Below are 22,150 nucleotides of genomic sequence, written 5' to 3' on the forward strand. Positions count from 1 at the left end.
CTATAGCCCTCCAAACTCCTGTGTCAATGGGTTTCCCAGGCAAAAATACTGGAGTGGTTTGCCAGTTCCATCTCCAGGAGATCTTCCTAACCCAGGGATCGAACCCGTATTCTTTTACCTCTAAGCACCACTCAACTTCAATTAAAAAAAGAAATAGGTAAAATGGCTCACTTTTGATACTGGCATTATAAAAGGAAAAATACATTAAGAAATGTATAAGGGAAACAGGTTCAATGTGAGCTAAAATGGAGAAACTAGGAGAAAATGTAGAACAAAAGCTCTAGAGCCAGTTTTTGCCTTAGTCCACCTTTCATCATGATTGTTTGTTTAGTATGTTAGAAATCTGTTTGTAGTACCAGGTGCTCTAGGCTTTTATATTCTTTCCTGTTCCTTGGGGGTGGGGGGGTGTAGATTAATGTTTCTCTTTCTCTTTAGACAGAAAAGCACTCAGATGTCAAATATGAAGCCAAAAAACAAAGTCTTCTAAATTTGGGAGCAACACTAATTTAAAAACATGATTGGGTTTGTCAATATAAACCATGGTAGATCAAAGTTAATCTAAATAGGGGAAAATCTGTAGCCTAAGAAAAGGATAAAAAAATGGATGAAAAAACTCTTATTTTGGAGCAAAGTTAAATGGAATGTAAAAGGGGACTGCAAATATTTATAATGAACTTATGTCCCTTAATAAAAGGAACAGTCAACACTTACTGTGCATTTATCATATGACAAATGTTACTATTTGAAAGGTACTTGCATTAACATACTTAGTCTTTACAGAAACCTCCCAAATAGGATATCATAATTGTCTTCATCATAGAGATGAAAAAAAAAGTGTTATAATAAAATTGAGAAATTTGCCCCAAATTGCAATTCTCCTAAGTGGTACAGCCAAATTCAAACACAGGGAATTTGGCCCCTATAGTCCACGTTCTTATTTCTATAATATGAAAGGAAGAAAGGAAAAATGATGAAGGAATGCTGCTCAGTCACAAAAGCAATTTTAAAAGCCTCTTCTCTGGTGTCCTTGTATCCTCATCACCAATATCCTTGGGGGATAATTTAATGACACTCTTAGAACTTAAAGTTTTGATATTTAATAGAATGCCCCATGAAAGGAACCAGGGCTCATTAGACAGGAGACAAACACCAGGTCTCAGAATCAGAAAATTCAAAATGGGGCTGGAACAGCTTGCAGCTTCCAGGAGGCAAGGCTGCTCTCAGAGATATCTCGAATAATGTCCAAATGTACAAAAGACAGCTCCTACTAGCCAAGAATAAAAAGGACATTAAAAGGGAAAACAATGATTATAGTCTATTGCAGCAAGTTGTATCTGTTAAAATAGCTCTAAGATCATGATACAAAGAGAAAGTACAAACTACTAGGAGGTGATTGTCAATGCACAAAGAGGTCTCTCAATACTATCTTCTAGAAATGTTATATATTGATGATCCAAATTATATACGTCCTATTTTAGAGATGCAATTGGGTTATTAATATATAGATACCTCAGTGGCTCAGATGGTAAAGAATCTGCCTGCAATGCAGGAGACCCAGGTTCGACCCTTGGGCTGGGAAAATTCCCCTGGAGAAGGAAATGGTAACCCACTTCAGTATTCTTGCCTGGAGAATCCCATGGACAGAGGAGCCTGGCAGGCTATGTAGTCCGTGGGGTTGCAAAGAGTCGGACACGACTGAGCAACTAACACTTTTGTGCTTTCATGAATATAGTATATTATTTTACAGTAAGTAAATAATGGATCAGAGAAAGAAATTAAAAAAACAAAGATATGAAAAACATAAAACAGGGAAGCCAGCTTTCTAACAGAGAGATTGTAAAATTTATACAATGTATATAAAATGTGTGTGTGTTGGTGGTGGAGGTGCCCTATTAAAGTGAGTCTGCCTTTATTATACTTTTTGTAGCCAAACCTTGGTGGTGTAGGCCACCCTTTATTAGAGAACAACTATTATAACTTACCCTACTCCCCTGTGGCTCAGTGGTAAAGAATCCACCTGCAGTGCAGGAGATGCAGGTTTGATCCCTTGGTCAGGAAGATCTCCTGGAGTAGGAAATAGCAACCTACTCTAGTATTTGTGCCAAGGAAAATCCCATGGACAGATGAGCCTCGTGGGCTATAGTCCATATGGTTGCAAGGAGTTGGACATTACTGAGCAACTGAACACACACATAGTAACTTATACATTAATTACCCAGCCTGAAATATTACATGGGTTCCATTTTATACAGACCTAAGTCCATTCACTTTAGGGTAAAAGCAAATTACTGGGTTCAGGAATAGTGGGGATTTTATATATATATATATAGAATGAGTTGGTCCATTCCCTTTATGCTTCAGACTAAATGGGCACCAGCTAAAATGGATATGCAGATTTGTGAGTGAGCCCAACCAAGCTAGTAGTCACCCAGACCCAGACTGAGGACTGATTCACAAGAATGAGACGCAAGTGGGAGGGCGCCCAGGAGCAGGGGCTGACATAATTAATAATTACATGGATAGAAATGATGGCAAACATCCATCAATATGTTTAGAAGTCAACAATAGCCCACCTAGAAATTTATGTTTATTTAGCTTGTTTATTGAGAATGTACATTATTATAGTTTATGAGAATTGGGCTTAAGATGGAAAAGGAGCAAGGTACAAAGTGATTCTGTGTGAATTTACCTGCAAGGTGTGGTAAAGAAAAGTCCTTCTTCTAGTAAGTGTCTAATGATGTCTCTAGTGGGGCAGTAACAATCCAAAACAACTGATGTAGGATTCGTCCAGGATAGATATAACTGCAGAATGAAAAATGGAGGTCTCATCCAAATTGGTGAGTTCCACAGGTGAGCAGATGTTCTGCATGTGAGCAGCAGTGGGAGGTAAGTTCCAGCATCTCTGGTCCCTGGGGATGTGACGTGGGAAACATCACAGTTCATGGTTACATCTTGCAGGAATGGTGTAAAATAGTAATTAGGGCCACTGCTGCTGCTGCTGCTACGTCGCTTCAGTCACGTCCGACTCTGCGACCCCATAGACGGCAGCCCACCAGGCTCCCCCGTCCCTGGGATTCTCCAGGCAAGAACACTGGAGTAGCCACTAGTGAACCACAAATTAGCCCAAACACAGGATGTATACAATCTCCACTGGCCGTTTAAGTCATTCTTGACTTTCAGTAATGCCCCAGAGCCCACTGAAATATAATTTCTTGGTAAAACTAGAAAATCTGCCTTTCACCCTCTCGGGTGATCAAGTGATGTGAAGATTTATATTACTAGGAACTGAATCAGCAATTAAAAACACACAGGAAAATGATGGAAAGTACACATAAATTCAATACAAAGAGACAGAGAAATAGGTCAAAGTCATTTACTGAAGTCAAAAAGATCTTGTTTCTGGGCACAAAAACTGAGATTGGTTGAAATATACTTTGGAAAATATGTTTAGAGCAGTTATTTTATTGACCCATATGGAAAACTATAATCGAGGGTATCATTATTCTACTATTAGAACAGTATTACAGAAGCTAAGTAATAAAAAGAAGAGAAATAAAATGAGTCAGGAAATAATAAATCACAAATTGGATATTATTTTTTGGGAGATACATGCTTTAGAGAGACATATAAAAGACTCAACAAAGAAAGACATGGTGAGTGGGTGGTATGACTCAGAGTGGGAATCTTTCAGAGGACAGAAAGGTATCTAGGCTAGTTAGTAGAGATAAAATGAATTAAAGTAATATATTTAGAAAAGAGTACACTGGGTGAAGAGACCTTGGAAAGGGGCTGTCAAAACAGTGAGAAGCTGCTGACAGACTGTAGGATGTCTTGTATTCTTTCAACTTTCAGGAGTGAGGAGCGCTACAAACACAGAGGGAGCTTAATTACAAAGGTGATGAGATCTCAGCAAAGGCTGCTCTGAGCAAGCTGCACTCTTTAGGATAATAACACCATAAGGAGAAGAACATAAAAAGAAAACTTTGCAAGTGAAAGTGTTAGTCGCTCAGTTGTGCCTGACTCTTTGCGACCCCATGGACTATAGCCTGCCAGGCTCCTCTGTCCATGGGATTCTCCAGGCAAGAATACTGGAGTGGGTTGCCATTCCATTCTCCAGGGATCTTCCTGACCAGGAATTGAACCCTGGTCTCCCACCTTGCAGGCAGATTCTTTACCATCTGAGCTATCAGGGAAGCCCATATAAGGAGAAGAACATAAAAAGAAAACTATGTGAGTGAGTAAAAGGTAACTGGAAGCTGAGCATCATGTGACTTCCTCAGCACCACCTTGAGGCTGGAATGGTTAATGACAGGAAAAGGTCATAAGAGGAGGACGAGAACTTTGTGGAGAAGGGCTAAGTTGAGACTGGTATGCTAGGGCTTCTGCAGATTGGCAGTTTTCCCTCCTAGTCTATATCAGCACCAGTGTGCTCAGTGGGTGCATCTCCAAACAATGCTACTTCTTTTACCTGGGGCATCCCTGCCTGGAGGAACCTAGGACTGAAGAACAAGGAACTCACTCTCTCTGCAAGCTGCTGGTGGGGGTGAGCAATGGCTGAGGATGCCCTGGGAATAGGATGGGTGGGACTAGGAGTCAACCAGTTTAAGAACTGGCAGCATGGTTGAGGCACAAGATCCAAGAAGGCAATTAAGAGTACAGGATGCTACAGGAAGTATCCAAGACACACTGGTCATGGTCTAAGAAATGCATAAAAACAAAGCGAAACCAGAAGGGGCTGTTAGTATATGAGGAGGTTTAGGGAAACGGGAGATTGAATAGGCAAATCAGTAATGGCCAGTCCACATATATGTGTGTGCGTGTGTGTATGGTAGAACTCTGACCTCATAACCTGCAGCAACGTGCCCAGGAAACCAGCTTCTTATCTATAATAACCAACCCAGGAAGTCCGCCTGCTCTAAGTCAGACTTGTAGGAAGGAGGATTGCTATCTCTAATAATAATCCAGGAAACTAAACAATAACTTCTGAAATCAAGATAGCCATAACTTAATTAATAACTGCCATCTTCCCTAATTTTTGTCCCTACTTCCAATTTAGAACCAACCAGAGAAAACAAATATGTACCCCTAACCCATCACGTAAGATGCCTGCTTCTAGCTAGCCTGCCTTCAGCTCCCCCAGGCCAACAGCACACACCACTATGAAGCTTTCCCCCTCCGCTGCCTGCCTCTGAGTCTCTGCTAAAACACAGGTGACTCAGGCGAACTTCCTTCCATAGCAAGCTCTGAATCCATAGCTCTGTCCTCATGTTCACTTCATTCATTCTCAAATTTTCTTTGTTTACCTCCACAGAATCAAAGACTACTAAAATCAAGATAAAGAGTAGATTCAGGATGAGTGTGAAGCGGGGAGGGACTAGGAAGCTAGTTGGGAATAGAGAAGGGGAATTCTGTATGCTTAGGAAGGGACAGGGAGACAGCTGAGATTTATATATTGCTTGTTATGAGTTTCCTGTGGCTTGGTTGTAGATTTATACAATTTACTGAAGCCTCATAAAACCTTGTGAGAGAGATTTTGTTTAATCTACCATTTTAGGGAAATAAAACTAAAACAGTTTTCATAACCCATCAGGAGTGGAGTGGCATCCAAAGGCAGATTTCCTCTTTGCACTCTGCCAGGCCACTCTCCTAAACCTCCTCTAACTTTCCCACTGCACTTCTGACCACAATTGCCATGACTGTCTCATGAACTATGCTGTGACTCCTTCTTCAGTCTTTGTTGCTCTGCAAAAAGGTGAATAACATAAATTACATATCTTGCCCAAGATAACACAGTGAGTAAGTGGTAGAATGTAAATTTGAATCCAAGTGTTTCAAATTTTGAAGTCCATGGTCTTTCACTACATTAGGTTACCTGGGAGGTGGAGTAGTTTGCTGGCAGGTGCAAAGGCGAAGTGGGTACTAAATTTATTGACTTGAAATGGTTAAACATAGTTAAGGCTAGAGTACTGAAAATAAATTTTACAGTTACTAACGATGATGGCAAGAGATGGGACTGGTGGTTAGGCCTATTGTTTTTTAGCCACTCGGTCATGTCCAGCTATTTTGGGACCCCATGGACTGTAGCCTGCCAGGCTCTTCTGTCCATGGGATTTCCTAGGCAAGAATACTAGAGTGGATTGCCATTTGATTCTTCAGGGGATCTTCCTGATCCAGGGATCAAACCCACATCTCCTGCCTTGCAGGCAGTTTCTCTACTGCTGAGCCACCATCCCAGCCCAGAGGGTCTGTTAGCCAGGCACAGAAGGAGGGAGGGAGTCCTGGAAGTTAGAAGGTAATGTTGCCTGTAGTGATAAGGAGATAGTGACTGACATAAGAAAAGGTCATCAAATTAAAATGAGAATGATGGATGGTGGGGAAATGGTCTGTCCCACTGGAGACTGGGACTGGATTGGTGTGTAAGAAATTGCAGTTGCCTTGCCTCCACCCTGTGCTCTGGAGAGAGGAGAAAAAGCAGAAGCTTCTTGGGATGAGGACAGGAGGAAGCCAGATATAACTAAGGAAGATATACAAAAGTGACAAGGCTGAGAATGCAGGAGAAAGGAAATACAAGACACAGGAGAAGAGACTGTAGAAGAAAGGAAGACCTGGAGGGGCTGCAAGTTCTGGCAAAAAGTTGCAGGGCTTCGCAGGTGGCCCTACTGGTAAAGAACCTGCCTGCCACTGCAGGAGATATAAGAAGCTTGGCTTCGATACCTGGGTTGGGAAGATCCCCTAGAGAAGGTAATGGCAACCCACTCCAGTATTCTTGCCTGGAGAATCCCATGGACAGAGGAGCCTGCTGGGCTCCAGAGGGTTGAAAAGAATCGAACATGACTGAAGTAATGCACCTAGTGCAACCTAGTGATCAAGGCAATAATTGCAACTACCCAAGGAAAAGAAAGCAGGAAAACGGTTGGTAATTGGAAGAATACATTCTAGATGGGGGGAGAAGCAATACTGAGTCATCAGGATTTAGTTATTGATTAAGATGGAAGAAATAACCAGGTCAAATTCCAATTGTATGAGTTGAAAATTAAAATTAGAATAAATTTTATAATAGATTCCTCCAAGTTAAAATAGGCATAATTTGAAGGCTTCCCCTTTTTTTGTTGTAAAAAAAAACACATACCTGGTAACATTTGTTAAAAGGTCTTGGGTATTTTGTCTTAAGGAAGTCATTACAGTTTGACCTTTACAAAGCTGCCTTCTAGATTCTGGAGTTTGCCATTTAAAGTACTCAGCAGTCTTCATTACAGGTGAGCTGAGAGAGGGGGGCTGAGCCACCCCAGTGAATGAGTGTGAGTCACTGGCCCCCCACCCACAGTATGCTTATATGTGTCATGTAACAGGATTAGCACAAGGTAGTGATGCAGACAGAGTTTTCAGGAGGAAGATAATGATGATCTATTGTTTTTCTATTTCTTTCCTGATAATCCCAATATAATTTTCCTCCCAAATTCAGTCTGGGAAGTAACCATATTTAGGACCACCTATCTAGCATGAAGGAATAACCTAAAATGTATACTGATTTCTCTCTTGTACCCTTGTTCTATACAGTACTGTTGCCTGGTAATTATAATGTATCATGGGTTAAAAAGAACCCCCAATTTCTGTTGTCTTATCCAGATTTTTTTTGTCGGACATTCAACCCTCAAGACAAAATATCTAGGACAAAATCTTACATATACATTACTAGGCTGTGGTTGATTTTAAGCTAGAAAAGAGGGGCACTTTGACTAATGCTTTTCAAAGGAAAAAAATAATATTTAAAATTCATTATAAGCACTAATTCATAATAACCATGTAATTTTATGACCTCACTTCAACTCTGCAGTACACAAACCTAAAAATAAACCTCTTGTTTCTCTGCCCCTTCTTGGTACATTTTTACATCCTCCTACGAACCTCAAAAAACAAAGTAGTACCTAGGGAGGAGTTGGATGAGGAGATTTATGAGGATAAAACCATGCTGTGACGGCTCTGCAGTCAGAAGTGACCCTAGGGAAATGTTATTTAGTGTACCTGAAGAAAAATAATATAGATATGTAACAGTAAAGCTGTTATAATTTCTGGATGAAAAATAAACTTTGTGCTAAACTGGGACAGACTGAGGAGGCACATGTCTTCTCATCGATACACTTATTTATTTGATCCCTAATTTTAAGTTGGAATTTTCCCTGAGATGTGTATTTGACTTCTGATCGACAACAACTAGCATGGTGTCCTCAGTCTGCTGAGGCTTTCATTACTGCCAAGCTTATTATGGAACAAATCAAAACCTCGTACACAGAGGTCTCCAGAAATGCCAACTGTTGCAAAATTTCATTTTGTCAACCACACTTCTGTACAGAATATGCCCAAACTGTAAAGTGAATTAAATCATGAGTCATTTTTACTCCCTTAGTCTAAATAAACATAAAATCACCAGTGGACAGCGACTCATGCTTAACCCAATAGGCAGTTAGGTGCTCACGTGTGTTTATGACATTTTTCTCTCACTGTCCAAGACCCCCTCTGACTTTCTCACCCACTCCCTAAAAGAGAATTTTTAAATTTCTGTTTGTTACCTCTTACCGACATTTATTTTGACAATTTTTTTCTGACAGTCCATCTTCATCCTCTCCCATGATATCCACAGCTGAAAATATCAATGCAACGAGAATGGCAAAGCAGCACACCAGCGCAAAGATCACGATGCACTTCTGCTGGGACTGCAAGAGAGAAAGAAGATAAGGAAAAGTAAGTGAAGCAGCTTTGGCTTAGGAACTTCAAGCTGTGACAGCTTTTTTAAAAGTTCCATGCAAAACCCTTTGGGGAAGAGTTAGTTTTGTTACTGCCAGAGAAGCACTACTCTCTGGATGAAATGTCTAAGACCTTTATACTTATTCCTTAACACAGCTTTCAAACCCTTGCTAAATATGTTAGACTCTATTAAATAATTCAGGTGCTACATCAAGACTTCCAAATGAATTTGCTCTTTTTCTTTCTAATCAAAAGTAGTCCAGAAAAGATGACTATAAGACCCATTACTGCAAATTAAAAATGAAACACAAGGTGGCTCAATATTATTCTCTGTTCCCTGTTATCACCACTATGCAAACTGCATTTAAACTCTGTATCCTCTTGCTTTTCACATCTCATCTTCCTCTTAAAGCTTTATGGTGTGATGACTTCAGGAAAGATGCCCTTGGTGGTCAGGATCAATCTGCACTTTGACCAGAAAACTGCATCTATCAGATGCCAGCATCATGGGTCATTAAGCAACATCATGCATTTCAAAACACTGAATAAAATCTTAACCAACGTTCATGGTGTTGATAGGATTTTCACTTAGAAACCCAAGCCCAAGTTTCAGGTGTTAAAATAAATCATGTCCTTATCTTTAGACCCAAGTGTTATAATGTTATCTCTATTTCCAGGGGCTCATGGTCAAAGGTGGCAGAAAATCAGGCTATATAACTAGGCAAAAGCCATGACCACTGGGACAAATAATTTTGCCTACATTCTTTTTATTAGATAAATTGAGATGGGGAGAAGAGAAGAAAGAACAAATTTTAAAAATATTTTTGCAGCTTCTAGGGAGTATTTTTAGAAGGAGCAAGAGTGACCTTTGACCAGGCAGCCAGGAGCACTCTCTTAGCAATGGGACACATATATGCACAGATATGCACGTACATGCACATAGATTTCAGAGCTTTGGCGACACCAGCTGGATTTGTTTCTTCCTACCACCCTCCTGCCCTTCATCTCTGCAGTCACATGGTCTCCAAAGAATCATGGAATCTTCTTAAGTACAGTGTCCAGTTTGTCCAGGGGCAGCCTCAGGTTACAGATTACACAGAAAGATGTAGTCTGGAAATAATTTTGTTTCTGCGACCAGGCACTATCAGTTCAAATGGTTGTTTCTTTCTAGTGTTTTCTAACCCTCCCTTGGGTCTCATATGACAGAAGAACCTGTTCCAAGTCCATTTGTGCCTGTCATTATGTTCTTCTCCTACTGCACACTCAGGGATACAGTGAGAGAAAATACAAGTAAGATATACCATTGTTCTTTAACAATGTTCTGGGTATCTCTAGGGCATCTACAAGCAACAAGCCAAGAGCCTAACAAATAGAAGGTGCTCAAGAGGTAGTTATTGTATAAACAAATACAGAGTGGATGAATGAAATGAGAATCACCATGCAAATAGAGAGCAACAAGAGGTATTTCTTCCAGTGACCTTCCTGAAACAAAATTGGTTCATTTCCACATTTTGGTGACTGTAAATCTTGCAGCTCATTCTTTTTCACATTGTTTGGGATCTAGAGGCAAATCTATGGGCCAAGCTTATCAACTCTGCAAAATTCTGCAGAACAGATTATGGATTCATCTTGCTCCTTTACTTGGCATTCATCCTTGAATCTTCACTAATTTTAAAGAACCAGCGCTGTAAACTTGTTGAAGGCTCAGACTTTAGAAAAAGATTGCTCGGGCTCTGCCACTTAATAGTTGTATGCCCTTGGGCAAGTATTTAGTCTTTATGCTTTAGATTCTATGTCTGTAAAATGGGCATCATAATAACAACAACTGCCTTATAGGATTGTTATTAAAAATTAAATTAAATAAGATAATTTATGTAAGTACTTAGAACAGTGCCCAAAAAATAAAGAGCACTAAATGAGTGCCATTGTTAGTATACTGTACTATATGAATCTCTGTAAGTTGCCTCAAATATTTTGGGGAAACAAGGTAAAGATACGAATAAACCGAAACATACAACAAAAAATGCAAGTAGGTCTAAAGAAAGGCTGAGAGATAGACAGAGACAGAGAAGAACAGGAAGAAATAAGACAAAAAGAGAGAAAAGAAATGTGGGCTGGAAGTTTTCTAGGATAAAATTAAGAAACTGATCTAGATCAGTATTCATAATTCAAAACTCAGCATTTCTCAAACTTAAGCATGCATCTAAATCACCTGGAGAGCTTATTAAAACATTCATTGATGAGCCCCACTTCCAGAGTTTTTGATTCATTAGGTCTGGGGTGGGGTCCACGAACATGCATTTATAACAATTTCCTATGGGGATGTTGATGATCCCAGCCCAGGTGCCATACTTTGATGTATCAAAGTGTCATCTCTACTAAATGCTGCTTAATATATATTCAGTATTCAAATCCACCTGCCTACAGTATTTTATTTTCAAACATTAAAGGGATCATGATAAATACACCTTACTAATCCAAATGTAAATCTTGTAATTTTTTTTCTTTGTGAAGGTTTAAAAAATTATTTAAACAATAATTTTTTTAACTTTTTGAATAAATTTTCTTCTGCTCTTTACTTGATATTTTAATGATACTCATCATTCATATAATCAGAAAATGTTTGCTGTTAGCTACTTCATATTAAAAAGAAAATAAATCACCAGGGTCCCACTGAGATATAACTGTCATCAACATTTTCTTCTGGTTCTTTCCTATATCACATCTACCTATATAGAAATCTGATAATATTTATAGCATTCTTTATACAGCTTTACATCCTGCTTTTTGTACAACATCATGTTTTACTATATTAAATATTCTTTTAAAACATAGTTTTAAGTTGTGTAGTGTTTCACTGCATGAAAAATAATTCTCTCCTTTGCTCACAAATCTTTCCTTCAAAGCCACTAATTTTATGACAGAAATAAAGATTAAACATTTCCCCCATTTTATTCATTTCTCTATAAATTATAAATAGAAACAAAAAACTTTTAGAGATTTAAAATAATATAATGATATTTACATTAATTTAATACAGAAGAGCCTCTAACCCAGGATAATACAATTAAATATTTTCTCAGAATCCTAGAGACAGCAGCATGTCAGCTATGTAGTGGGTACTGTATGCAGGTCAAGAAGCAACAGTCAGAACCAGACATAGAACAACAAACTGGTACAAAATTCAGAAAAGAGTATGTCAAGGCTGTATATTGTCACCCTGCTTATTTAACTTATATGCAGAACACGTCATGTGAAATACTGGGTTGGATGAATCATAAGCTGGAATCAAAATTGCTGGGATAAATATCAATAACCTCAGGTATGCAGATGACACCACCCTAATGGCAGAAGGAGAAGAGGAACTAAAGAGCCTTTTGATGAAAGTGAAAGAGGAGAGTGAAAAAGTTGGCTTAAAACTCAGCATTCAAAAAACTAAGATCATGGCATCCAGTCCCATCACTTCATGGCAAACAAATGGGAGGAAATGAAAACAGCAGCAGATTTTATTTTCTTGGGCTTCAAAATCACTACGGACGGTGACTGCACCCATGAAATTAAAAGATGTTTGCTCCTTGGAAGAAAGGCCATGACAAACCTAGACAGCATATTCAAAAGCATAGACATTACTTTGCTAACAAAGGTCCATATAATCAAAGCTTTGATTTTTCCAGTGGTCATGTATGGATGTGAGAGTTGGGCCATGAAGAAGACGGAGCACAAAAAAATTAATGCTTTTGAACTGTGGTGTTGGAGAAGACTCTTCAGAGTCCCTTGGACAGTAAGGAGAACAAACCAGTCAATCCTAAAGGAAATCAACCCTGAATATTCATTGCAAGGACTAATGCTGAAGCTCCAATAATTTGGCCACCTGATGTGAAGAGCCTGCTCATTGGAAAAGACCCTGATGCTGGGAAAGATTGAAGGCAGAAGGAGAAGCAGATGACAGAAGATGAGATGGTTGAATGGCATCACCGACTCAATGGACATGAGTTTGAGCAAACTTCAGGAGATAGTGAAGGACAGGGAAGTCTGGTGTGCTGCAGTTCATGGGGTCACAGAGTTGGACATAACTTAGCAACTGAACAACAGCAACAAAGTCTTAAATAATCTAAACTTCTATCTTAAGAATGTAGAATTTAAAAAAAAAAAGCAAGATAAACTGAAAATAGAGAAATGGAAATAATACAGACTAGAATTCATTTAAAGAGAAAATAAAAAATACCAAGAAGTTTTAACAATGAAACAAAAGCCTGGTTCTTTTGGAAGATCAACAAAATCGATAAATTTTCAGTTATACATATATGAGAAAAGAAAAGGAGACACAAATTGAAAATAGCTCTATAAAGTAACATAAAATGAACCAAAAAGAAGGTAATATTATGAATAAGTTGAAATTAATCAGTGTAGATAAAATGGACAACTTTTGCAAAATAAAATGACTAAACCTCATTCAACAAGAAACAGGTATACTTAATACCCTTATATCAATTAAAGGAAATGAGTTTTTAAATTTAAAACATTCACACAGAGGAAACTCCAAGTTTAGGTGGTATCATTTTAGAAATCAGTTCAGTTCAGTGTCTCAGTTGTGTCCGACTCTTTGCAACCCCATGGACTGCAGCAGGCCAGGCGTCCCTGTCCATCACCAATCCTGGAGCTTACTCAAACTCATGTCCATTGAGTCAGTGATGCCATCCAACCATCTCATCCCCTGTCATCCCCTTCTCCTCCTGCCTTCAATCTTTCCCAGCATCAGGGCCTTTTCAGTGAGTCAGTTCTTTGCATCAGGTGGCCAAAGTATGGAGTTTCAGCTTCAACATTAGTCCTTCCAATGAATATTCAGGACTGATTTCCTTTAAGATAGACTGATTGGATTTCCTTGCAGTCCAAAGGACTCTCAAGAGTCTTCTCCAACACCACAGTTCAAAAGCATCAATTCTTCGGCTCTCAGCTTTCTTTATAGTCCAACTCTTACACCCATACATGACCACTGGAAAAACCATAGCTTTGACTAGATGGATCTTTGTCAGCAAAGTAATGTCTCTGCTTTTTAATATGCTGTCTAAGTTGGTCATAGCTTTTCTTCCAAGGAGCAACTGTCTTTTAATTTCATGGCTGCAATCACCATCTGCAGTGATTTTAGAGCTCCCCAAAATAAAGTGTCTCACTATTTCCATTGTTTCCCCATCTATTTGCCATGAAGTGATGGGACTGGATGCCATGATCTCAGTTTTCTGAATGTTGAGCTTTAAGCCAAATTTTCACTCTCTTTCACTTTCATCAAGAGGCTCTTTAGTTCCTCTTCACTTTCTGCCATAAGGGTGGTATCATCTGCATATCTGAGGTTACTGATATTTGTCCTGGCAATCTTGATTCCAGCTTGTGCTTTGTCCAGCCCAGCGTTTCTCATGATGTACTCTGCATATAAGTTAAATAAGCAGGGTGACAATATAGCTTTGATGTACTCCTTTCCCTATTTGGAACCAGTCTGTTGTTCCATGTCCAGTTCTAACTGTTGCTTCTTGTCTGCATACAGATTTCTCAGGAGGCAGGTCAGCTGGTCTGGTATTCCCATCTCTTGAAGAATTTTCCACAGTTTATTGTGATCCACACAGTCAAAGGCTTTGGCATAGTCAATAAAGCAGAAGTAGATGTTTTTCTGGAACTCTCTTGCTTTTTTGCAGAGAAGGCACTGGCAACCCACTCCAGTACTCTTGCCTGGACAATCGCATGGACAGAGGAGCCTGGTAGGCTGCAGTTCATGGGGTCGCTAAGACTGAGCATCTTCACTTTTATTTTTCACTTTCATGCATTACAGAAGGAAATAGCAACCCACTCCAGCGTTCTTGCCTGGAGAATCGCATGGAGGGGGGAACCTTGTAGGCTGCCGTCTATGGGGTCACACAGAGTCAGACACAACTGAAGCGACTTAGCAGCAGCAGCTTGGTTTTTTGATGATCCAATGGACGTTGGCAATTTGATCTTGGTTCCTCTGCCTTTTCTAAATCCAGATTGAACATCTGGAAGTTCATGGTTCACATACTGTTGAAGCCTGGCTTGGAGAATTTTGAGTATTACTTTACTAGCGTGTGAGATGAGTGCAACTGTGTGGTAGTTTCAGCATTCTTTGGCATTGCCTTTCTTTGGGATTGGAATGAAAATTGACCTTTTCCAGTCCTGTGACCACTGCTGAGTTTTCCAAATTTGCTGGTATATTGCACTGGTATGATGCACTTTCACAGCATCATCTTTTCAGATTTGAAATAGCTCAACTGGAATTCCATCACCTCCACTAGCTTTGTTCGTAGCTAAGGCCCACTTGACTTCACATTCCAGGATGTCTGGCTCTAGGTGAGTGATCACACCATCGTGATTATCTGGGTCATGAAGATCTTTTTTTGTAGAGTTCTCCTGTGTATTCTTACCACCTCTTCTTAATATCTTCTGCTTCTGTTAGGTCCATACCATTTCCGTCCTGTATTGAGCCCATCTTTGCATGAAATGTTTCCTTGGTATATCTAATTTTCTTGAAGAGATCTCTAGTCTTTCCCATTCTATTGTTATCCTCTATTTCTTTGCATTGATTTTAGAAATAAACATTATCAATTCCATAAATTTTTTCCAGAAAATGGAAGAGAGGGAAAATCTTCCCAACACATTCTGAGGTTACTGTTACCCTGATAGAAAAACCAAACACTTAAGAAAAAACTTTTTTCTCCTATTGTTTAATGATGCACTGCCTAGAAAACCAAGACACTACAGTCATATTGCAACATTTATATAATGTCTACCTCACTCAAAAGTAGCACAGGGAGGGATCTGCAATGGCCATAACCTCAACAGGGAACAGAATTTCTCAATTTTCTTCAGAATTCTTACAACAATTGCAGAAGATCTTATCCATCTGAGCACACTTTGAACTGAAAGACAAAACACCAGCTACATAGTCTGCCTTTTTTTTTTTTTAAATGCCTACTACAGTTCTCCCAATGGTACTTAAGGGTGTCCATCTTTTAGGAAATTTTCACTCTTTTTACCGGACTGATAATGAAAATTATTTCTACAGTAACATAAAGGCTTATATCTTTTCCCTTTCAAGGACATGCAAATTCATTATCTGATCATGCATTAATTTTCTACCTTTTGGTCTCTTTCACTAAATTGAGCTCTTTGAGTTCTACAATCTTGCCTAGATCTATATGCATGGCAGACATGATCGATAAACATTTGTTGAATAAGTGATGAATAAATAATGAGGGGAAAGGGCTAAAAAATCAAAGTTGTTGTTTTTTATAACCCTGTTTATTTATTATTTCTACACTTTCCCATGGATTCCCATAACAGATGAACTTTTATTTGTAAAGTTGGACATGAAAAAAATTACAGAGATCAAAATTAGCTAACACAAAGGATAAAAATGTAGTAGAGATGGTTTCTTTTCCAAAATATCAGGACAGAAAACAAAAACTCAAGTTTGAATCAACATGTTAACTGAGCACAAGAACCTACTCTCAGTATTATACTAAATCATTAGAGATGAAGAACAGATATAATAATGATAATGGTAATTTTTTAATAGTGTTTGACAACTAAAAGTTACCATCCATGGACAAGAAATTTTGAAGATTTACTGTAAATTAGATTGATCAAGGAGATCAAAGCCCAAGACACACATGTATACAAACATGGTAAGTTGCATCAGTCATGTCCGGCTTTTGTGCAACCCTAAGGACTGTACCCCATCAGGCTCCTCTGTCCATGGGATCCTCCAGGCAAAAATATTGGAGTGGGTTGCCATTTCCTACTCCAGGGGATCTTCCTCACCCAGGGATGGAACCCATGTCTGTTACTTCTCCTGCCTTGACAAGTGGGCTCTTTCCCACTGGTGCCACCTGGGAATCCCCAAGACACACAGAGGAAAGCACAAACAGCTACAAAGGAGAGCCCTAAGTGTAGAGGTGAGAGAAGAAATTGGAAGGAACTTCGGGATGACAGACACCATACAGGCACAGCTCAGAGATACTGCAGGCTTGCTCCAGGCCACTGCAATAAAGTAAGTATCATAATAAAGTGAGCCACAAATATTTCAGTTCCCAGTACTTACAAATTTATGTTTACACCATACTGAAGTCTATTAAGTGTAAAATAGCATTATGTCTACAAAAACAATGCACATATCTTCAGTAAAAATGCTTTATTACCAAAAGTGCTAACCATCATCTGAGCTTTCAGTGAGTCATCATATTTTTGCTGGTGGAGGGTGTTGCCTTGATGTTGATGGCTGCTGGCTGAGCAGGGTGGTGGTTGCAGAAGAACGGGGTGACTGCAGCAATTTCTTAAAATAAGACAACAGTGTAGTTTGCCACATCAATTGAGTCTTCCTTTCATGAGTGATTTCTCTGTAACATGCAACGGCAATGTTATCTTTTACCCACCATAGAACTTCTTTCAGAACTGTAGTCAATCTTCTCAACCACTGCTGTGGCTTAATCAACTAAGTTTATGTAATAATCTCAATCTTTTGTTGTCATTTCAACAGTCTTCACAGCCTCTTCACCAGGAGTAGATTCCATCCCAAGAAACCACTTTCTTTGCTCATTCATAAAAAGCAACTCCCCATCTGTTCAAGTTTGACCATTGCAGTAATTCAGTCACACTTTCAGACTCTACTTCCAATTCTAGTTACTTCCTTCAGTGAAGTCTTGAAAACCTCAAAGTACACAAAATGTTCAGTAATCATGTTGTAAACAGATTTGATATCATCCAGACTCAGTTGTTCCATTCATAGAGCACAGGCAGAGTAAATTTAATGTAATTCTTAAGGGCCCTGGGATTTTTGAAATGATAAATGAGCACTGGCTTCAACTTAAAGTCACTGGCTGCCTCTAACAAGAGAGTCAGCCTATCATTTGAAGTTTTGAAGTCAGGCATTGACTTTCCTTTATAGCTACAAGGGCTTCCCTTGTGACTCAGCTGGTAAAGAATCTGCCTACAATGCAGGAGACCTGGCTTTGATCCCTGGGTTGGGAAGATCCCCGGAAGAAGGGAAAGGCTATGCACTCCAGTATTCTGGCCTGGAGAATTCCATGGACTGAGTCAGACACGACTGAGTGACTTTCACTTTTTCACTATAGCTATGAAATTCCTAGATGGCATCTTCTTCGAATATAAAGTTGTTTTGTCCACACTGATATGTCTTTCAATATATCATAGTAAGCCCAAGTCCTTTCTGCTTACTGTGATTGAAAGTTTTTATCTGAAGTCAGTTGGTTAAGACTGCTTCATGTTTCTTATATAAATTATTTTTTTCCCAATCACAGTAAAGGTTGATATGTCATCCAACTGGGGACAAAAGAAAAAAATCTGTCAATTCATATAGCCACCTGCATTAATTATACTGGCCAGATCTTCTGGATAACTTCTTACAGCTTCTACATCAGCACTAGCTGCTTCATCTTGCACTTCTGTTACAGAGACATCTTCCTTTAAGTTCATGAACGAACCTCTGATAAAACTTTTCTTCTGAAATTTCCTCACCTTTCTCAGCCTTCATAGAATTGAATATGCAACGTAAAAGTTGCATCTTCCTATATACAGAAAAGTGCTAAATTAATTAACTCTGCACTTAATGACTTCATACTTGCAGTCTGTAGGTTTGTATTGTGGAGGATGGGCAAAGAAGTATAATTTAATATGATCTATACCTCTATAGGGCTGGGGAGAGAGATGTGACTGTGATCCATTTCATGGAAGAGTTCCATCTGAGCAGGCCAACTCTGTTGCCTCCCACCTTCTCTTCTATGCACATCTAATTTCTGGAATACAGAATTAGGGATTTCCTCTATACTCATCATGAAGAGAAACCAGATATTTTGAATATTAGTGAATGAACAAGAATGCTTTATATAAGTTCATAAGAAGCAGCCAATATTTAATGGCTGAAATGTTATACTTTCATCTTCTCTGTGCCCCCACTTCCATTATAGATAAAGTTAAACAAAAAGTAACAACAAATTGACAGCTGGTCTTTGAAAAGTTGAGGGCTTATTCCTCAAAAGCTGTGTATTCTACACTCTGCTTTTAAGGAGCTGAGAAAAAGCTCTGAGTCTTTCAATATATCAAAGTAAGTCCAAGTCCTTTCAACTTACAGTGAAAGTCAGTTGGTTAAGACTGTTTTATGCTTCTTATATAAATTACTTCCTGATCACAGTGAAGTTTGATATTTTGCCCAATTGGAGGCAAAAGAAAAAACATTGCTGACAGAATCAACAATCTTTATTTTAAACTAATTAAAATGCAAAGAAAAGCAAGGATTGACCTCAGGTATAACAGTGAAGTGAGCAAAAAAGCAAATTTTATCTTTCATCCCCTGTGTTCAGTTTCCTCTTGTTTGAAAAAGGAACACACACACCCCACATTTATAAAAGGGTGTATTCAGGGAAGCTTGGAGTTGGAGTGGGATGGAACTTAAAGCCTTCTAATATTAATTTCCCACTCAGTGCAGGGGTCTCATTGGAAACAACACCATCCTTCTCTGCTAAGACACTTCCAGCTACCAGTCTCCCTACTTAATGAGTCAGCACTAATTTTTGAAAGTTCTTATTGACATACGAAGACATTCAGTGAATAGAAGCATATCTTGGATCACCATGACTAATGCCTACCCAGATGGCCCCTTCCCCTCTTACTTCTTCCTAACTCTCTTTGCCTCTTTCCCTGCTCCTCCCCTCCCCATCCCTTCTTCTCCCTCCTTAGTCTCTCTTTATCTCTTTATCTCTTCTTTCTCTCTCTTTATCTCTCTTTATCTCTTCTTTATCTCTCCTTTATCTCTTCACTGCTTTCCATCTCTGCCACTGTTCTTACTCTCTTTCAAAACTTCCAATCCCCTGCCCCCACACATCCCAGTCTCCTGTTCCTCTGCTCCTGACTCTCAATCCACTCTGGAGCTTCTGCGGGGTTTTCCCACAGAAGTCACTCTCCTCCCACCCTGATTACCAGGAAGGAGTCCTGAAAAAAATACAAATAATAATATCCTGAGGCAGTGGATAAAGAAATGTAATTTTGTAATATAGACAAGTCAGGTCATTAAGAGTAGAAGGGAGAAGGGCAGAGGTACATATTTTAGTACATACTTTAACAGATTTCAACAGAATTCAAATCTTGTTTAACAGCACTGGAGGAAAAATGTTTTCTATTGCTTATAAATATACCAACCTGTCCCTCTCCCTGAACCATTAATTTATCAATTTTCTTTTTCAAAGACTCAGGAAAAAGCCCATCACAAGCCACACATGCCAGGCATAGCTACTTCCATATACCTAGCAGGATAATCTATAAGAACATTGCTTTGTGAAGCCAGGGAGAATGTAGCAAATATCTGAACAAAGCACCACATTGAGCCAGGGAACAATCACTTTCTGCAGAGAGTGTCATGGACTGTGGTCTCAGGCTGAAAGGAAGCTGAGCTGAGATGCTGTCAAGCTATACATAAATCTTCCTTTGGTTTAGCCATTCATAGCAATTGCTCTTCAAGCTTTCATGCCTTTCTACCACAATATATTTATCACTCCTGCAAAAGCAAAACAAAACACCTTACAAATTCCGAAGTCACAAAATAAATTTATTAGAAGATCATAAAAGAACCTACTGCACAGCAGAGGGAACTCTACTCAATTCTGTGATGACTTAAATGGGAAGGAAATTTTAAAAAGAGAGAGGATATATGTATACATTGGAAGGAAACGGCAACCCCTCCAGTATTCTTGCCTGGAAAATTCCAAGGACAGAGGAGCCTGGCAAGCTACAGTCCATGGAGTCGCAAAGAATCAGCCATGACTGAGCAACAGAGCACATATGTATAAATAGAGCTGATTCACTTCACTGTACAGTAGAAATTAATATGACATTGTAAAGTAACTATACTCTTAATAAGGATTACTTTTAAAAAAGAAGATCAAGGAACTGGGAAGAGAAAAAGAGTAAGTATGGTTTTCACGTTCTTTCTTTTCTTCCTTGGAGCAATGCTCCATCAATCTCTCCATTTATCACAAAGGCTGATGTGGGTTCTACTTCCTCATCAAGGTTTCATATACATGGGCAGGGATAACTAGCACCAACTACATATGGCTTTAGAGTTTACAAAGCCGTTACGTGTACAAGTCTGTCATTCCCTGCTCCTCCTTTCCTGATCTTCTCTCTTTGAGTCAAGATCCCCGAGCTGCCCAAGCCTACCTTCAGAGTCTTCAGGCAGTGACATCAGGCTAGATGTTTGTTTAGGGCTGTTCCTGGGCAAAGAATGGTCAGGCGTGATGAATCCAAGCCCTAGGAACTATGCTGTCTAGTTTTCTAAAAGGTCTAAGTAGTGTTTCTTACACTGCAAGGACATCAAATCAGGGATTTCATAGCTGCTTGCCTCACAGAGCAGAGTTTAATTTTTTATAGTAAACACAGCTTCTCCCCACAAAAGCACCAGAGAATAGCTGCCTTGCTAGTCATTCTAAGCAATGGAATCTCATTCTACATTAGGAACTTGACCCAGTCCCAGGACAACCTTATAGGAGGCTTGATATCCTGGGGAAATAGTGGTAGATGAGTAAACAGATAAATAACAACAACAATAAAATAAACAACTCCATTAAAAAGTGGGCAAAGGACTTGAATAGACATTTCTCTCTCTAATGAAGATGTACAAATGGTGCTAAACATCACTTTAGGGAAATGCAAATCAAAATCACAATGAGATACTACTTCATAATCATTAGGATGGCTAGTACCCAAAATAAACAAAGAAAAAAAAAACAAACCAAAAACCAGTGTTTGTGAGGATGTGGAGTAATTGGAACGCTTGAGCACTGCTGGTGAGGATGTAAAATGGTGATGACCCTATGGAAAATTATCTAGCAGCTCCTCAAAAATTAACAATAGAAACACGATATGATCCAGCCATTCCACTTCTAAATGGAAAGGATGGAAAGCAGGGACTCCAACAGAGATTTATACACCCATGTTCTTAGCAGCATTATTTACAACAGACAAAAGGTAGAAACAGTCCAAATCAATGGATGAATGGATAAATAAATCATGTCTTTAGCTATATCTGTTCATTTGGATACACACACACACACACACACACACACACACACACAATGAAATATTATTCAGCCTTAAAAAGGATAGAAATTCTGATATATGTCACAACAGTGGATGAACCCTGAGAACATTATGCTAAGTGAAATAAGCTGAATACAAAAGAATACATACCATATAATTCCACCTATATGAGGTACCTAGAGTATAAAGAAAGTGGAACAGTGGTTGCCAGGGGTTAGAGAGAGGGAGGGATGGGGAACTATTGTTTAATGAGTACAGTTTCATTTTGCAGTATTAAAAGGGTTATATGATGGAT

General features: G+C 39.1%; 1 protein-coding gene across 1 annotated transcript in view; it reads right to left on the reverse strand.

Moving 5' to 3' along the window:
- The window catches only part of PLD5 (phospholipase D family member 5), a 394,479-nt gene that overhangs the window by 211,458 nt on the left and 160,871 nt on the right, over window positions 1-22,150 (reverse strand). The window contains exon 2 of the mRNA XM_070474362.1: window positions 8,575-8,711. Coding sequence (XP_070330463.1) covers window positions 8,575-8,711 — 137 coding nt within the window. The remainder of the gene's footprint in view (window positions 1-8,574; window positions 8,712-22,150) is intronic.

Source organism: Odocoileus virginianus, chromosome 11 (assembly GCF_023699985.2).
Source record: "Odocoileus virginianus isolate 20LAN1187 ecotype Illinois chromosome 11, Ovbor_1.2, whole genome shotgun sequence".
Lineage (NCBI taxonomy): Eukaryota > Metazoa > Chordata > Mammalia > Artiodactyla > Cervidae > Odocoileus > Odocoileus virginianus.